Source organism: Juglans microcarpa x Juglans regia, chromosome 5S, assembly GCF_004785595.1.
Source record: "Juglans microcarpa x Juglans regia isolate MS1-56 chromosome 5S, Jm3101_v1.0, whole genome shotgun sequence".
NCBI classification, from domain to species: Eukaryota; Viridiplantae; Streptophyta; class Magnoliopsida; order Fagales; family Juglandaceae; genus Juglans; species Juglans microcarpa x Juglans regia.
In genome coordinates, this window is record NC_054603.1 from 8,439,504 (window position 1) to 8,457,905 (window position 18,402).

An 18,402-nucleotide genomic window follows, 5' to 3' on the forward strand; every position below is an offset into this window, starting at 1 on the left:
ATCTAGCTAAACAGTGAGCAGGTGCAGAAAAACAAGTCTGTGCGAACTCGTTCAAAGATGAAAGAGTAGACGCATGACTGTATTGATCTAACCATGGTTCAAACATAGCCAAAAACGAAAAACAAAACCAGATTACTCGATGACATTATGACGATAATTTTGTGATAGATGTATCGGGACAAATTGGCAAATGATCATTCTAAAATATTGCTGAATTCGCCATCCCTGGCTGTGGAATTGTTTGATCATGTTTAATCATGAAGGAACTGTTCTCAGATTAGGCTATAATCATGCAAAAATAATAAAACCTTTCAGCTGCAACAGAAATCGTACAATTTGCTTATATCTAAGTAAAAGAACTTCATAACCACCACTACTTGTCCCTGAAATGTTCAAAACAGTTCCTTTCTAATAGAAATTACAAGCAATCAATACCAGTAGACACTAAAAGAAATCAAATTCAAGATAATTATCTGAACCTTTCTTCTCAGGAGCAGGTGTAGCAGCAGCAGCTTTTTCACTTGTTGATGCCGTTGGAGCAGGTAATCTCTCAATCTCAACTGGTTTCGGAATTTCAGGCGGAGTAGCACAGCGTATCAATGCCCAATTTACACCTTCAAAGAAGGTATGCTGCTTGATCTCAGTTGCCCCTCGTTTATAGGCCAATCTATGCTGTGGTTCCTTTACAAGCAACCCCCTTATGAGATCCCTTGCTGCAAAACTGACAATTGGAGATTCAGGAAAACGAAGAGGCTGACCCACAACATTGAACAGGGTAGCTCGATTTCCTGATCCCTTAAAAGGAGTTTTACCAAACAATAACTCATACAGAAATATTCCAAAAGTCCACCAATCAACAGCACTTCCATGACCTTCACCCTTAATGATCTCAGGTGCCAGGTACTCATGCGTCCCAACAAAAGACATAGACCGGGCATCAGTTGGCTCAGCCATGAGCTCAGGTAATGGGCTGACTTGGTTTCCTATATCATTTTTGGGTTTCCGGTCCTTCTTGGACTTGCTTGAAAAGAGACGAGGTGAGAAGCATGTTGTAGGAGCTACACAGGACGGCTGGATGCAGGAAGGCTCAACGCAAGCCGGCTGGACACAGTACACAGGATTTTTTCGTAATGGATCAGACTCCATAGATGAGGTTTTGACAAGAGTTGGACTAACAGTACAGCGGAGTGAAAGATCAAAATCAGAAAGCATTATGTGTCCATCATCCCTCACAAGGACATTTTCTGGCTTAAGATCACGGTAGACGATACCAAGCATGTGGAGGTATTCTAGAGCTAGCAGGACCTCAGCTACATAAAATCTGCAAGTTCAATGAAATACAACAATGTTTTTTAGCAGTAAACAAATTTTATTGGTAGAAATAGATATAGCCCAAATACACAGGGCAGATACAAATGAAATACAACAATTGTCACCATCAAGTATAGTATGAAAATCCTTAAGAAAAGTATACTAGGAAAAAAGAAAAGAAAAGAAAAGAAATCATCCCAACCTAGTACAATTATAAAAGACCAGAGTAAGACAAATTTTAGTACCAGGAATAACAGCTGGGGAGATCATTCCTAAAAAGAAGGAAAAAATCCCAGTCTTGGCTTCCAGTACAATATCAACCTTCAAAATGATTGCATCCTTGTAGGTGGATCACAAGACATAAAAAAAGCCACTGATTCATGATTTAACCATTGACTATCTTAACTCTATCTTTGAAAATAGTTTTATGATTTCACAGTGACCGTGGTTTAATACAGCTTGGGATTTATTTTTTTTTTGGAATCAGTAAAGAATACAGCTTGAGAATTGAAGCCCATAAAAGTCCTGATGTTTAGGTTCCAACTAAAACTTTTAACGATTCTTCTGCATGATCTGACACGTGCAATTCTTGAAGATCCGCTACTAAACTTCATTCAAGGCTCTAAAGGAAATGACTTGGCATCATGCAAGCATTACAAAACGTTCAGATACATATGAGTTCCAAGTTCCATCAATTACAGGCAGCTTTATGGACAAAACTTAAGAACTTTGTTTATGTAAGCCGAGTTTCAGACTCTACTCAATATTCTGCCACGTTATCCTACAAGGGGTATGGACAACAGACTAGACCTGATAAAGTAAATCTTTCTTAGGAGAAGAATAAAAGATAAAGGCCATAGAACAGAAATAGATCAACTATACGACACAATCTATTCAATGCTTTTATATGAGTGCCAAGAATAACTAATTCCTGAAAATAATAAACAACTTTTGCCTTTTCAAGGATTGGGTGCTTGTTTAACAACCCAAGGCTAAAGGTGTAAAGAGATAATAATAAGCAAGCTGAAAATGAAACTGAACATGCACGTCAACTAAATTAAAAAAATTATGGTCAAGCTTGCTTAACATACTTGACAGCCTGCTCAGGGAAATGCTTCCCTGGCTGCCTCTGCCTAAGAGTGTGCAAATCTCCACCAGGACAGAACTCCATTACCAAGCATGAGAACTTATCTGTCTCAAAGTGGGTGTACAGTGTTGGAAGGAAGGGGTGGTCCAGAGATTGCAGTATCTCTCTTTCTGTCTGAGCACGAAGTAGCTTTTTACGAGTTGCTAGAGACCCTTTATCCATAACCTTCATTGCAAAATAACATTTCGTTCCACTTAATTCAGACAGATACACACTGCCAATGTCCCCACAACCCAGCCTCTTCAGCAGTCTAAAATGGCCTAAACCCAAAACCCCATCTCTTGCACGAATAGCTTGGATGGCTTCCCATCTAATATCATTTGCTTTGTGAGGCTTGCTGATACTGGTGCTAAAACTGCTAGAGGTACTTTCATCGCTTACATCACTGCTTGTGCTTCCTCTACACATACTGCTCTTGCCACTCTCAACAAAATCAACACGGTCACTAATCTTGGCACTGCCACTGGTCTTGGCAAGACTGCTGTTCCCATCACTAACTTTCGCAGAAACTGAACTGTTATTCACGCTACCATACTCAGATGCCTTCTTTTCTTGACTGACAGAGCCTTCCAGTGAGCCTATTGTATCATTTACAGCAGAATCTACTTCTGTCGCTGCTCGTTCAAGACCAAGTAAGGAAGTACTCGAATCAAATTTATTAATGAAAGAATTGGACAACCCCTTTTTATTAGAATTTGGTGACTCTTTATTTTCCGCACCTTCACCCCTAAGTTGCTTTAATGTGTTTTGAACAGATTTTGGTACTTGTTCAAGTGCAACTACATCAGATTTGCTTGCTTTTGAAAACTCTGGAGCTATAGGCGTTGGATCATTTGTTTCCACTGTTTGAACACCAGCCGTTTTCGGTTGCTGTTTGGTGGAAGCTCTGACACCAGTTTTTGAGGCCATTAGATGTAACTACAGTTTTAACACCAGTAATTCTTCACCCAGTTCATCCACTTAATCCATTGCTCAGCATCCATTATCATCGGTCAATATCTTGCATAAGCGGCCAAAATACTTCACCTCTGTCAAAATCAGCATTTCATCAATTAAAGGCATCAATAATATTAATTATTGCAAACCCATCAAACTGTAAAGTGAAAAAATACATTTAGTTTGAACAACTTCTTGCTAAGATACAAAGAGAGAGTGTCCGCGGAAGTATATGACAAAGTCCATTAATAATAAAATATGTGGGCACAAATCCATTGATAAAATTTAAGCAAAAGTGGAACTACACACATCCGGCTTCCTTTCAGTTTTCACACGATCCAAACAATATCAGAAAATTAGATCAGAGAGCACACATATAGAAAACTTAAAAGATGAGCTAACTATGAGTCAAAATGTGCATTTTTATGAGCATAAAGTAAGATAGAAAACCCCATCAGTCAATTATCCTTGGAAGAAAAGTAAGATAGTAAGTTTAGTTTTCCTTAAGTTTAGTTTTCCTCGGAATGAAAATAATTCAAGTACAAAGCTGCATGCAGACCTTAATTATATGATTGCTAAGGATATATCCTTGGAAGATTGTCAGTCAGCCATCTAATTCAATCTGTAGTCTCTCTTCCACCCAAATAAAGGTGAATAAACCAATAAGAAAATTAAAGGAAAAAAACTAAAAAGTTACCACAAGGACAAAAGATTCGAGGACCACCAAAAAGAAGCAAAGAATTATTCAGAAAGCAGCAAATCAGATAGCGCAACCTTCAAATAGATTTTAGGGAGGAACCCAAATAGATAAATCAACCACAGCCAAATACGAGAGCATGATCAGGCGCCAAATACACCAAAATCCCGATCTCTTTCACAAAGCCATAGCCATCAGTGAAAACCCAAAACAGATCCACAAACAGAGAACAACCCAGGTGCAAAAAGCCAGTGTAGAAGGTAAAGTAAGTGAAGCCCGTCCATAAAAATGAACTGAGCCTCAAAGGGGTGGAGAGAGAAGGCGCAAAAGGAGTACCTGATTTCAAGGATCACCACTCCAGCGGCTTTCCTCCGGCAGTGAATAAAAAAAAGACTATGCAAAGATAAAAAGGGAGCTCTCCTGAGAGCTTAATACCGGTGTAGACCTTAGAGAGAGAGAGAGAGAGAGAGAGGATGGCCAGAAGGAGAACTAAAGAGAACTAGCGTACACTACAATGGAGAACTGAGCCTCCGCATTTGGTGGATACTAGGCCCAGAGAGAGAGAGAGAGAGAGAGAGAGAGAGAAATGGGTCAAAGATCTGGAAGCTTGCTTTTTTATCTTTGTTTACTCGTCGCATACGAGTTTCTATTGGTTTATCACATCGTATGAGAAAGATGTAAAGCAGCAGCCTTCGTATCCTGTATTGTGTCTCCAGTCTAAAGTCACGCATTTGCAGGCAGCCTTCGTATCCTTATTCAGATTACCAAAATGTCCTTAGTTCTTTTTTTCTTTTTTTTTTTTTTTTTCCTTTTCGTTTTGAAATGTATTTTTTTTAATCCCTCTTATGCTTTTCATTTTCTTAAACTTTTTTTGGAGTACAACTTCCTACTCTTTTTTATTAAACTCCATGATTACGAAAGAATTTTGTGTTGAATGGTATAGGGCATTGTCCTCAGTCCCCACCAACAAAAATATATGTAGGGGGTTAATTAGGATTCTCTTGTATTATAAGATTTTTTTTTTTTTTTGTATAATTTAAATTTCTGCCGTTTACAGTACTTATTCGATCATGAATGAATCTAGATTAGTATAAAACATACAAAATTATGGGTAAAACAAAATTCCTTATATGTTTGATCTCTCAAAAGGGGTAAAATCGAATTTAGTAAGCTTAGAAACTATCATAAAAGAGCAATAACTTTTCATTTTTAAATAATGTGGGATCTCACACATCACCTATCCTTATCCGTTAATATGGGGTATCACAACTCATGTGTGGATAAAATAGTCTAAGTACAAGTTTCAAATACTTGACTAAGTTAACAATTGAATTTCAAGAGAACTTTCCTAGCTGTTACTTTTATCTAAACCAAGTCATATTCATGATAATTGAGTAAAAAATGGGTCATCTTGAAGGGATACAATTTCAAAAAAGAAGTTGAGTATGAGTAAGTTTTCTTAGAGAGAAAAGACACAAATAATCCGATTTCAGAATTATGACGCTTGTGTCTATGCTTGTGTCTTATGAATTCTTAGAAATCTAGCTTTCAATATTACTTTCAAGAAATCAAACAACATCCAAACATGTCTCCTTCAACAATTGTAAGTATCCCAACTACATTATTTTTTGTTTTGTTGATGTTAGGTATGTAAGTAGGAACCTTTGAACACTAATTCATCATCTAGGAACAGCAAAACTACAATTAATCAACTCTGACAAAGACTGATAATAAATGACTGGTCTAGAGGTCACCTGTTACAATCTATATACATGGTACATACTTCTAAATATAAATTTGGCATTGGATTAGCCAAATGCTAGTGTTTGTAAATATTTACCACATTTGTCTCGAAAATACTAGTATTTGATTAGTCAAATGAATAATTTTATGGTTTTGAGCTATAGTGATCTTCTTCTAGTGGTCGTATTTGGCCTTACGCTATAGATAGACCAAATGAATATTTTACTCAAAAAAATCTCGTCCAACTGCCCTCCCTCCCTTTTCCCTCATATTGCTCAAGCCTTGCTTTTCTCTCCCTCTTCTTTCTGTTATGGTAGTCTTCCCGATCTCTCTATCTAGCTTCTCTCTGATTTTCTCTCTGTTTCTCTGTCTAGAAAACCCTCTGTTTCCTTGATGGTTCCCGTCGTCCTAGGTTTGTGCTCTCTCTCTCTCTCTCTCTCAACTTTCCTTGGTGGTTCCCGTCGTCAAGCACCTCATATTCTGGTGCCCGGCAATTGACATCAATGGTGGGTGTACAATGTAGCACCACCCATCTTGGGTTTTTATCCTAGAGTGCCTCCTCGTTGCTAATCTATTTCAACCCGAAGCAAGGATAACATTTCATGCTTCTTAATTTTCAATCTTAGATTGTGCTTGACTTGGATTTCTTCTTTGAGAGATTTTTGTATTATTGTTTTTTCGTGTGTTGGGTTTTTGTTGTTGTGGGTGTATTTGTTTATTTATGGGTAAATCTATTGCTCTTTGTCATGCTCTTTGTGCAAATATGATTTTTGAACTTGTTTATGGACAAATTTGTTGCTCTTTGTCATGCTCTTTGTGCAAATATGCTTTTTAAACTTGTTTATGGACAGATTTGTTGCTCTAGAGTACATGGTTATTGTGGCAAATAATGATAAGACTACAAATAAGTTGATTTAATGTGTTGATATCTTATCCTAATTGTAAGATCAAGCACACAAGCCATTTGATAATAATTATTAAACTTTGATCGTCATACTGTAAACAGTTAGCAGTATAAATGTAAACTTTGATCTCCATAGATGCATCAAAAAATGATTGAAGTAAAGAGCACATAGTAACAAAAACTAAGCTTGAAATTTGAGTAAAAAATTATAACTAATCTCATGAAGAGCACTTTTGAAATCTTCAATTGGAAACACATCAACCAAGCCATATGATGTCTCACATATGAATGTACAAAAGGATCAGGCCATTATTTGTTCGTGTTTGAAGTATTTGTTGCAAAAGTATTTACTCATTGTTGGACAGTTTTATACCACTATAACAAATAAGATATTTTGGGACGAAAATATTCATCCCAAAAGAATGGATTTTTGTCCCAAAATATATTTTAGGACAAAAATAAAGCGTATCAAGGTCGTCTCAATATCACTGTCCCAAAAAGTATTTTGGGATGAAAATCACAATTTCATCTCAAAAAATATTTTTTGAGATGAGATTTTGTTGAACCGTTCGATCATGTTCGAACAAAATTTTTATTTTGGGATGATTGAATTTCATCTCAGAATGTCGTTCAAACGTCCAAAAAACCGTTCAAACAATATATTTGTTCGAACGGGTACTTCATGGCTGGTCGATCGATACCAATCATTTCGACCAAATAGACATGAATAAATATTCGAACAAAAAAATTAATGATCGAACGTAAATTATAATAATTTTATAATTGAATAAGCCGTTTGAATGTGTTTGGGATGAAAAGAGGGAGTTGCATGTTCGAAGGGTTCATATTTTCATGGAGAATACGAACGATTCGTATACATCGTTTGTATTTACCGTTCAAACTCTAACTTGTGAGGTTCGAACGATTGTGTTTGATGTATATATGTTCGAACGATCAACAGTTAGTATTTTCATGGAGAATACTAATTTTAAAACCAAATAGATATTTATATTTCGAAAATACACTACAAATTATTCAATATAAATAAAACTAATCTAATAAGTCAGAACTAAATAAATAAATAGTAATAATAGTAATAATGTTATCAACCCATAATATTATAAATCCTAAAATTTATGCAAAACACGAAAACCAATTGCTTGAAGGTCTGAATTGTTGCATAAGCGTCTGCATTTGGAGTTGCATCTCTATTTGTTGATCTCCATGTTTGCTTTGTCAATTAAGCCTCTAACTCATACTGTTTTACAATCAATTCTTCGATTCCAAAATTTACATTCTCTAATGCAATGATAGTAGTACTTGACATTGATGGAAAGTATGAAGACTTTACACAATGACCCAAACCCTCAAATATCTTGAACTTTTACCCAAAACTTGTGTAAAAATTTCAACATCACTTGTTGATGAATTCTGATCTAGTGCAGTTTCAACACGAAGGGCAACCATTTTATCCTACGCACAACATATAAAATTAATATTGACAAAATAATTTAAATATGTTTAATTAAAATAAATTATAATACTTACATAATTCTCACGAGCATCGGGATGAGTCCACTTTCCATTACTATTTGTATGTGATGTATCATATAATTTTGTCAGATCATAATTGGTGTTTGACTATTACTACAAGAGATATTATTAAGATGTAAAGTCAATATTAAAATTAGTATCTCCAAAAAATAAACTATATAGAATAAATAAAAGTATATTACCAATTTTAGAAAAAGACGATGGAAAGATCTTGAGCCTGCATGATGATGAATCTTCAATTTCAATATATTTGTTTTATTTATAAAACTACGCTCCTGCATAGAAGTTTTCAAAATTATTAAATGAAAATTATAAATATGACACAAAGAATTCATTTAATTTACCTTATATAATGGATCCTCAAACATGTCGCAAAATTTTTCTCAATCTTCAAGTCGGACATCTTGGAAAGGATGCCAGTGTGCATCTTATTTGCTCTCGTACTTCTTATAATGCTCGTGACACATCGCCTTATATTTGTGAAATACATTACACATCAGCTCATCGACAATCTTACGCTCCTCTCTCCGATCAAAATTTAATTCGAAGTTATCATTGAAAAAGTATATACACAAAAATATTATTATTTAGAATATTAAATAATATCAATATAAATTTATTATTTAAATATTACGTATCAAATAACGTTTCTTTATAAGTTCTTTCATATCTTGCGAGATTTTATGCCATGAACTCGTAGCCAAAGGTGCATAAGTCCATGTAAGAGCACTCACATGCGATGCAAGCCAAGCTGCTTGTTGTCCCTCGTCTTCGGTACGTTTGTTAGGAATGTTAACCTTACTCTTACCCACTTTACGATATTTCTTCAACGTCACGCCTCTAGTAGTGCCTCGTCCGTGACGAGATTATACTGTTATCTTTATAAAATAATATTTAGTTATTTACCTTATATCAATTATCTTGATTGAAAAAATGAGTATTACCTATTTACCTTATTCTGTAGAGTCAGTCTCTAATGGTGAGTCAGACGGAGAGCTAAGAACAAGTAAAGATGAGATGCGAACTTCCTTCATCTTTGGTGGCATAATTGCGAGATACTGTATAATGTGAACACAAAGTCGATCAATCATCTGTATCAGTTTCATCTGTAGATACTTCAAATGACTCAATACTTTGATCAACTATCGCATTAACTATTTCAACCTCAATATCTTCCCTATATAATGGAATCATTTCATACTGGTTCAAATCTACAAATAAGTTAAAGGCAGGTTGACTCTCTTGATATGCTTCTTGAGTAGAAGGATCATCTTTTTTTTTTCATCTCGTCCCTCCGCCTCAGGGATAACGTCATAAATATTTTTAGAAAAAAACTTTTGTACTACTTGATATTAATTTCCTAACTCGGGATTGTCTAAATCGAATACTTGAGATGCTTGGGAAGCTAAAATAAAAATATCGTCTTCATGCCATTTTTTTATGTATTAATGCTCAAAAAATATTCATTGTGACATTTTCTCCTTCAAAGATTGCTTAAATACTACCAATAACACTTAAATATATAAACCACAAGCTCCTCCACATATCTCATTCCAATTATATCTACGATAATTTCATAGAAATCAACGTTGTCTCCATAATGACTCCATTTGACAAGGACACCACTATTTTGTATTTTCTTATAAAGTTCTCGATCAATTGTGTGATACCTACTTTCTCGAAAAATACATGTAGAATATCAAACAGCGCATTTCGAGGAGCCACGCGCCAGTGCATATAGTTATGGATACTTAATTATCTTTTAAGTATGTTTTTAGGTTAAGTATTAATAATTCTTATGTTTATTATTTTTAAGTATTAATTCTAATTTAATTTTATTATTTTTTAAGTTAGTCCTCATAGTTTTTAATTAATTATCTTTTAAGCATTAATAAGAATTTAAGTATTAATAATTCTTATGTTTATTATTTTTAAATTATTTATAACTTAAGTATCACAATTCAGGAGTACAACCATTCAAACACTTACATGTCTGCCCAAACAGGATAATCAGTTCTAACGATTTCAACCCAGAATCCAAACGCGAGTCAGAGACGAAACACAATCTCAGAAAACATTACAAACTCATATTTAAAAAACATTACAAACGTACAATATATATACTTCGAATAGCAACTATATATACAAAACATGACAAACATACAACATATATTTCGAATTTAATCCAATAAACACCTACACAATATATATAAATTATAAAATCAATAAACACCTATATTAAAGTATAGATTTCTCCAATAAACACCTAAACAATATATATATATATATAATAGAATCAGTAATTGATTTGTAAATAAAATAAAAAAGAAAACCATATCTTTAATCAATATAAGTGTGTAACCCTTTTTGTAAGATGACAGAATGAATAATTGTGTGAAGAAAATTGAGAATTTATAGAGAAAACGAATAAGAGAGGAAAGGAGAAAAGAGCAAAATGAGAGACTGACGGCGCGCGTAAATGTTTTAAGCTCTAATTTATCGTTCGAATGGAAATAATTGGTGGTCGAACACGAAAAAATTTCAACGCGTAAGTTTTCCCACTGCAAAATTTTTTATCAAAGCGTTTGAACGGTCATAAAGTACAATCAAACGGTAATCCACAAGTCATTAATTGGCGAGATATCTTCCCACCATTGCAATAAACCGTTCAAATGGTTTTTCATACATTCAAACACCAATATAGCCTTCGAACGGTTTATGGATACAGTTCGAACGTATGTATCATAATGTTTAAATATATTTATTTTCATCATTATAGATATTAAATAATGGTATACTATAAAGTATTATATATATTATACTATACTAAAGTATAAAGAAAAATGTAAGATCATATATATTAGTAATCTATACTCACATATATATACCCTCAAATATATATTATAGTATAGTAAAGTATAGAGAGATTTGTAAGATCATATATATTAGTAATATATACTATCATATATATATATATATATATATATATATATCATATATATAGCATCATATATATTCTAGTAAAGTATAAAGGAAAATGTAAGATCATATATATTACTGTATAGTAAAGTAGGAATTTGTAAGATCATATATATTCCATTAATCTATACTCTCATACATATAGTAATATATACTATCATATATATAGTATCATATATAGCATAGTAAAGTATAATTGAATATATAGTATAATAGTAATATATTATAATAAATATATTATAATATATATGAGTTTATACTTAACTAATATATATCATACTATAATAATAATTATATATAATAGTAATTTTCATTTACTATCATAGTGTATATATATAATATACTATAATATTATACTATAATATTACATATATATTACAGTATATATAATCTACTATAATAGTATATATATTATACTAATTATAGTATTATAAATTCCATTTAAAATATATACTAATTATAATATACTATAATATACATTTTTACTAAATTTGGAACAAATACCGTTCGATCGGTAAATACTATCGTTCAAATAATCCTTAAAAACCGTTCGAATGGTTAAATATAGCGTTCGAACGGTTTTGCACATATAAGTTATCATGGGCGAAGGCATTTCAACGCCGTCATCCCAACCATTTGAAAACTGAGAGAAAACGTTTGAACGCCCATCAATCGCCACCATCTGCCATCGAAATCATCACCCACGTCGAACACTCTTCCTCCTAAGTGAATGTATGCTCTTTATAAGTTATTTTCTCGTTTATTTTTATCGTTTTATTCATTTTCTCTAGAAAATTGTATTTTTCCATCAATATGCACCGTAGAACACTACAAATCTATTGTATGATGTTTAGAAATAAAAAGTAGTATGTGTTTTGTCGAAGAAACCCACGAAATCGATGTATTTCATGTGTTTTCATGGTAGCTGAGTTGACTCAACCATGGGAAAATTAGATCTATTTTTCATTCGAACGGGTTTAACCTGTCCGATTGAACACTTTTGTGATGTTCGAACGATTTGAACCAAACAAGATGTTGTCTCTTCGACCACAATTTGTTTTGTTCGATGGGATGAAGAGCATTAGGCAGACATATTTATCTTCTTTCTTCATGATCATAAATCTGATAATCACCTACAATATTGACCCTTGGCAAGACAAGACTGAGGTTGGCATGGATCGAGCGAAATTTATGATACGAGTCGCTCATGGCATTCCGATAGACCTTGTGGGATATATATTTGAGAGGATCCAATTAGAGGCTCGATACATTACGATAGATATACTGTTATTCGGGATCCTGATCACTCAATTTTTACTATATTCTGGGGTCATGCCAGATGTTGCTGAGTGTGCACTGGAGCCGATGAGACCGATCAACAGCACCACCCTGTCACGGAGCATAGGACACTCCAGACTCGTTTTCATAGACCTATTCCTAACTGAGTTGATATTCAGAGATATGCACAGTCGGGAGATCCTGAAGTATCAACTGGTGAGACATCTACACAGGCCAAGGCATCACGTACATTTACTCACAAGGAGATGGCCAACATACTGCATGCTGAAATCGGCATACTCACATCAGTGGTGATCGATGTCTGCCATGTCTGAGTTGCGTATAAAGATTACTACTAGCATCTCTAAGTTACGTATAGAGATTAATGCTAGCATCTTTAAGTTATGTACAGAGATTCATGCCAGTAATGCAACTCAGGTATAGAGACGATTAGATGCAGTCAAGGATGTGTGTAGAGACCTCGCATCACAGTAGTTTCTATCTTTTATTTATATTTTTTTGTTATAGTTATGGATAGTATATAGTGTTTTGATAATTTGTTTTAGTTATGAATTAAATCTTTTTTTTATCTTTTCTGAATTAATTATTGATTTATATTATGTAGTGTATGACTGATAATATCTATTTAACTAAAAATCTTAAAAAGAAATCACTAAAATATTTTTAAATTAATTACATAAAGTTAATTTATAAATTCGTATATATGATATATATACATTTTTTATATTTTGAGTTACATATATAAATTAATATTATACGTTCGAATGTATAAATGTGATGTTCAAATATATTTGAACTAAATATGTTCTGTTCGAATGGTCTAGAAACATTCCCGCCAGATTTTGCCCCCAAATCTATTTCATTCGTACAACATAATTCCCGTTCGAATGGTTTTGAATTTTACCCGGCAAAATAAATTACTTCCCCGCCAAGATTTGTCTGTTCAAACGAATTTTTGTCTGTTCGAACGGATGTGACTTTTTGAGACAATCTAATTCATCACAGAAGATCCTGTTCGACCAGATATTGATCCGTTCGAACGGTTTTGTAAAGTCATCCATTTTTTTAGACGACTTTTAAATTTCGTCTAAAAAAATTACTTTTAAGGATGAAATTTAGTTTGTCCCTAAATAATTTCGTCCCTAAAAATCAAATTTGTTGTAGTATACATTGTTGGGGCCAGAGTTTTGTTTAAGTTTGTTTTAATGTTTGTTGTAAGTTACTTGAATTGTTGGTATTCAATATCTGTAAGTTGCTGAAATTGTTTGTATTCAGTGGACTTGTTTCAATTTTAGTAGGTATAAGTATGTTGCATTTTCAATAGACTTGTTTCAATTAATATGATTTTTTTCAGCTTTGTTTTTGTTGTAGAACACTCTGCTGATTGTTTTAATTTGTACATTATTATAAGGGCTAGGTGTTGCAATATTGTCAATGCAATTTTATTATTGACCTTTTTTATTCAACATTAAGCATTACATAATCCTGTCTCACCTCTTGCTTTTCACAATTTTATTACTCTTATGCTATAAGGACATGCAATATCGTTTTAGACCTAAGTCTGTGGCCAACCGCTCATTTTCTCTCGAATGGTCACAAATCTTGCCTTTGCATTTTAAATCTTGAAGTTGTGTTTTAAATTGGCAGATGATTTTTAAATAGAGCCTAGTGTTTTAAAATCTTCAAAATATTTGAAATGTCCAAAATTATTTTAAATTGTGTATTTTTAGTGTTATTGAACCAAGCCCAATTTTGAAAGTAAACCTCTTTATATTTTAGGAGCCCTAAAAAATAATATATAGTTTTAGCAAATCATTTTATTTAAATGATTTTAGTTCTTTAAGAGTGTTATTGAATATTCATTATTTTATTTCATGTTAAAAACTTTATTTATTTAGCTGGTTTTATTTCTCTTAAAAATATTTAGCAAACTTCATTATTTTATTTTATGATAAAGATTATTATTTTTGGATCAGGAATAAAAGTTAGTTTTAAAACTTAGTGTATTTTTCCTAGCAATTATTTCTACTCTTTGTTTTATTAGTATTTTATTTTAGTTGGATTAATCTCCACCCTTAGATCAAAATTAAGAACCCCTAGGTGTAGGGCCTAGATTAAATCCCCAAGAATTTCTAGTTTTCCCCTGACTTTCCTCCCTCCCCCTCTCTCTTTCTTCCCTTCCAGTTATCGCCCTCTTTCCTCGATTTCCTTTTCTCCCTCACACCTTTCCTGCTTAGCAGCGATGCCGTTGCTCCTCTGTCACACAGTCGCTGGCCAGATAAGCCCCCTCCCTCATGACGTCACCGACGAACCCTCACCACAGATCTCTCCCGCAGCTCCTCCCCGAAGCCCACGCCATAGCCCCTCTCTCCCTTTCCCCCTCAGTTCCTCTCCACGGTGCCACATGCCACCACCGAGCCTCACTGATCACCTCCATCTAGTGGCCCCCAGCCCATCTTCGTGCACCCAGCCCCTCCACCAAAGCTCTCTCTCTCTCTCTCTCTCTCTCTCTCCCTTTCACGATCTCCTACGTTGTCGCCATGCATTGCCTCCAGCCACGGCCATGGCCACCCTCAACCGCACCCCCATGCCATCATTGTACCCTAGCCAACCTGAGGCCTCTAGATCCCTCTCCTTCCACTACCTCACAACCTCATCACCACCACCCACAGTAGCACTGCCGCCAGACACAACCCTCATCCCTTGCCACAACCAGCCCCACAAAACAACCGCTACCCTCATCCACTCCACGCATAGTCAGAACACTAAGCTGTAGCTTAACCCTCCTCCTATTCCACCACCGTGCACAACCAAACCAATGGCTTTTGATGCCACGAGATCATGTCAGACAGCAAGCGATGCAAGCTTTTAGCCCCTCGCTTGAATGGTGTTGTGAATATGTTGTATTGTGAATGGTGGATTGTGAATGGAGTAGGTTGTGATGTGACTATGTGTAACGTGAAATGCTGGGGAATTAGGCGTGTGATTGTGTTTGTGAATGCATGGTGTAGGAGTATAAATGGTGTGAGCAGATTTCATATATTGGGTGTATTGGTTTGGATTGCAAGGGAGTGGATGGTATGTATTTGGACAAAGTATATACCTTGAATGTATTATGTATGGATGACATTTGTAAGAATAAGTGGGTACTTAAATGAATTACATGTTGATCTTAAGTGATAAATGGGTATGACACATGTATGTTTGGTAGGTTGTATATGTATGTTTGGATTGGTTGTATTGGTATGCTTAGTTGGCTTGTGTTATGCATTTGGATGTGAGGAAGTGAATTATGACTTGAGTTAATGTGGATTAGATAAGGTACCGGGGAAGGGTATTGTTTAAGAACTAGTATTGTAATTGCAGTTGGGTTTTATGGTGAAGTGGGATTAAGTTGTAAGCTCATGAATAATGATTGGAGATTAAAGAGAAGCATGGAAGCTCACTTTATTAGTCGAAAAATGAAGTCGAGATTTTAGATTTATAGTTAGGCTTAAGATGTATGGTAAAGGTTATACTTCAAGAATTGGATGATGACACGTGTAAGTGAAATGATATGGATATTTTGAATACTTAGAGGTGTAAGTTTGTACAATTAGGAGTCTTATGGAGGAGTATGTAAGTAAGTAGATAATGGAGGTTATTTGGACAATGACTGGTTTAAGAGGAAGAAATCTAAATAAAGAACCAATTGGAGGTTAAAGCCATGAGGGAGAGAATGGACTAAGAGTTAGGGATAGTTTTGTTATGCAAGTTCTACGTTTAGTGTCCATGTAAATGAAAAGGAAATGATGAAAGGTTGTGAATGTATGTAGGTTGCCACATGAACGGACTAGATGAAATGTGCATAATATGAAGTCCAAGTAAGTATTACGTTCATACTCTTCTAGAGTTTTTTAAAGATGTGAAAATTAAAATGAATGTCTTATAAAATGCTTTTATGAGAAAATGTTCTTTTATGAAATGAAAAGAAAATAAATGTTTCGTAGAATGAAAATGCTTTATGAATCTATGCTAAGGTATTAAGGTTTAAGTATATGTATGTAATGACCTTGTTCGACAGCCCTTTTTTATGCATCCAAATAATAGTTGTATGCATGTGAATAAATATTATATGTAGTATGTATTGTATGTATGTTCCATGAAATGAATGATGAGGTTTTATGCTTTATGATTATGAAATGATATTTTATGAAATGAAATGAACTGATGAAAAGGAAATGAATGAATGAATGAAAGGAAAAGAAAAGACTGAAAAGAAATGAATGTTTTAATGTATGAAACTACGTAACAACCATGACTGATAAATGAATGATAGTACCAAAGGACTGTGTAGATTGCAATGTTGGGTAAGTCGTACTGGTAGTGCACCCAGTGTTGCCCCCTGACTGAGGGATTTCTAACCCACGGCCATGGACGGAATTGGGTCCAAAAGACCATTAACCCTAACACATGAGAGGTAATAGTCTGTATCGGCAGAGGAAAAGAGATAAGATTAATTATATACATGAAATGTTTTAGTTTTACAAAAGAAAATACAAGGTGAGAAGTGTTTTGAGGAATGAAAGTCTTTTTAAAAGAAAAACCATACCTTGTAATGTTTTGAAATAAAAGAAAACGTTTTATGTAAAGTATGTATATGAATGATGAATGCATGAATGCATGAATGAAAATCTGTGTGAATATATGTTTACAGTATAAAGTAATGCTTACTGAGTATTCGGCTCATTTTATTTTTATGTGTGCCCCACCTAGAAATGAAATAAGGACGAAGCATCAGGACAGACATGGCTCAAGGAAAAGGTGATGAAAGCCTAGACCTTTTGTGTAATATATGAAATCTTATTTTTGTAAAAGAACTTATATTTTAGGTTAATGATTTCCGCTACAAAACTTTCTCTTAGATTTATAAATGCAAGTTTTAAATTTTAACTGTCGAATCTTTTATATCCTGGGAAGGGAAGGAAAAAGTTTTAAAAAGTCAGTAATTCCCGTCTTTTTTTCTAAAACCATTTTCTAAAGTCCCACCATAAGGACGGGTGTATCAAAGTCATTACCTAGACTTTTTTTTTTTTTTTTTTTTGTGTGGGAAATCAAGAGGCAGAATCTGTTTCTTACCTCTTATGTTTGATTTTAGAATCTGTCATTTTGTTTCTTGTTCTACCCTAACCATTTGATTCATTAAAATTATTTTAGTCTTCAAGGATAGACACACCATTTGATTATGATCTCTTCTTCAATACTCTCTTACAAATTGGTGGACAAGGGGAAGACAACACCACGTTCAATAACCTACACAATAATGTTATGGTCCAAGCATCACCAACAGAAAAGGTGAAAAAGGTCACCCACTAAAAAATGTCAAAGAGGTGTGTATTTCATTGCGACAATATTCTTGTTTTGTCTTGGCTAAACATTAGCATTGCTGTTATATGGAGAATTGAATAAAAATCCACACAAATGTGGGAGATAATTTCTTAATATTATAATGAGTATAAAAAATGAAACACTCCTAAACGTTCTGTTGCGTCATTGACTAATCGATGTCAATCCATCAAAAAATGCACAAATAACATTTGTGCTTCTATAGCACAAGTAGAGTCATTGCATCCAAGTAGTGCCACAGAGCAGGACAGGGTATTAATTTTGTTTCTCCTTTAATTTTTTTTATATGTTTCAACTCATTTATATACTAACTTTATCGCTTGGTTCATTTAAAAGAGATTGAGAAGGCCAATTACACCATGAAACATTGTTGGTGTCCAACCAAAATGGCAGCAACATATATCGATATTGTCAACGAGGTGGAAACCACCTGAGAAACGTTCGACC

General features: G+C 34.1%; 1 protein-coding gene across 1 annotated transcript; it reads right to left on the reverse strand.

Moving 5' to 3' along the window:
* Nucleotides 1-291: 291 nt before the first annotated feature.
* Nucleotides 292-4,834, reverse strand: LOC121267684 (serine/threonine-protein kinase D6PKL2-like). Its single transcript, XM_041171678.1, has 3 exons — nucleotides 4,428-4,834; nucleotides 2,403-3,486; nucleotides 292-1,321 (listed from the first exon to the last, which is right to left on the reverse strand). The coding sequence occupies exons 2-3, from the start codon at nucleotides 3,365-3,367 to the stop codon at nucleotides 445-447; spliced, it is 1,842 nt and encodes a 613-aa protein (XP_041027612.1). The 5' UTR covers nucleotides 3,368-3,486; nucleotides 4,428-4,834; the 3' UTR covers nucleotides 292-444.
* Nucleotides 4,835-18,402: the final 13,568 nt, after the last annotated feature.

Excerpts from the sequence above, each read along its gene's own strand:
- LOC121267684 (XM_041171678.1), bottom strand. The coding sequence starts at position 3,367 with ATGGCCTCAAAAACTGGTGTCAGAGCTTCCACCAAACAGCAACCGAAA. Across the intron at positions 1,322-2,402 it reads TTCCCTGAGCAGGCTGTCAA|ATTTTATGTAGCTGAGGTCC; the intron begins GTATGTTAAGCA and ends TTGAACTTGCAG.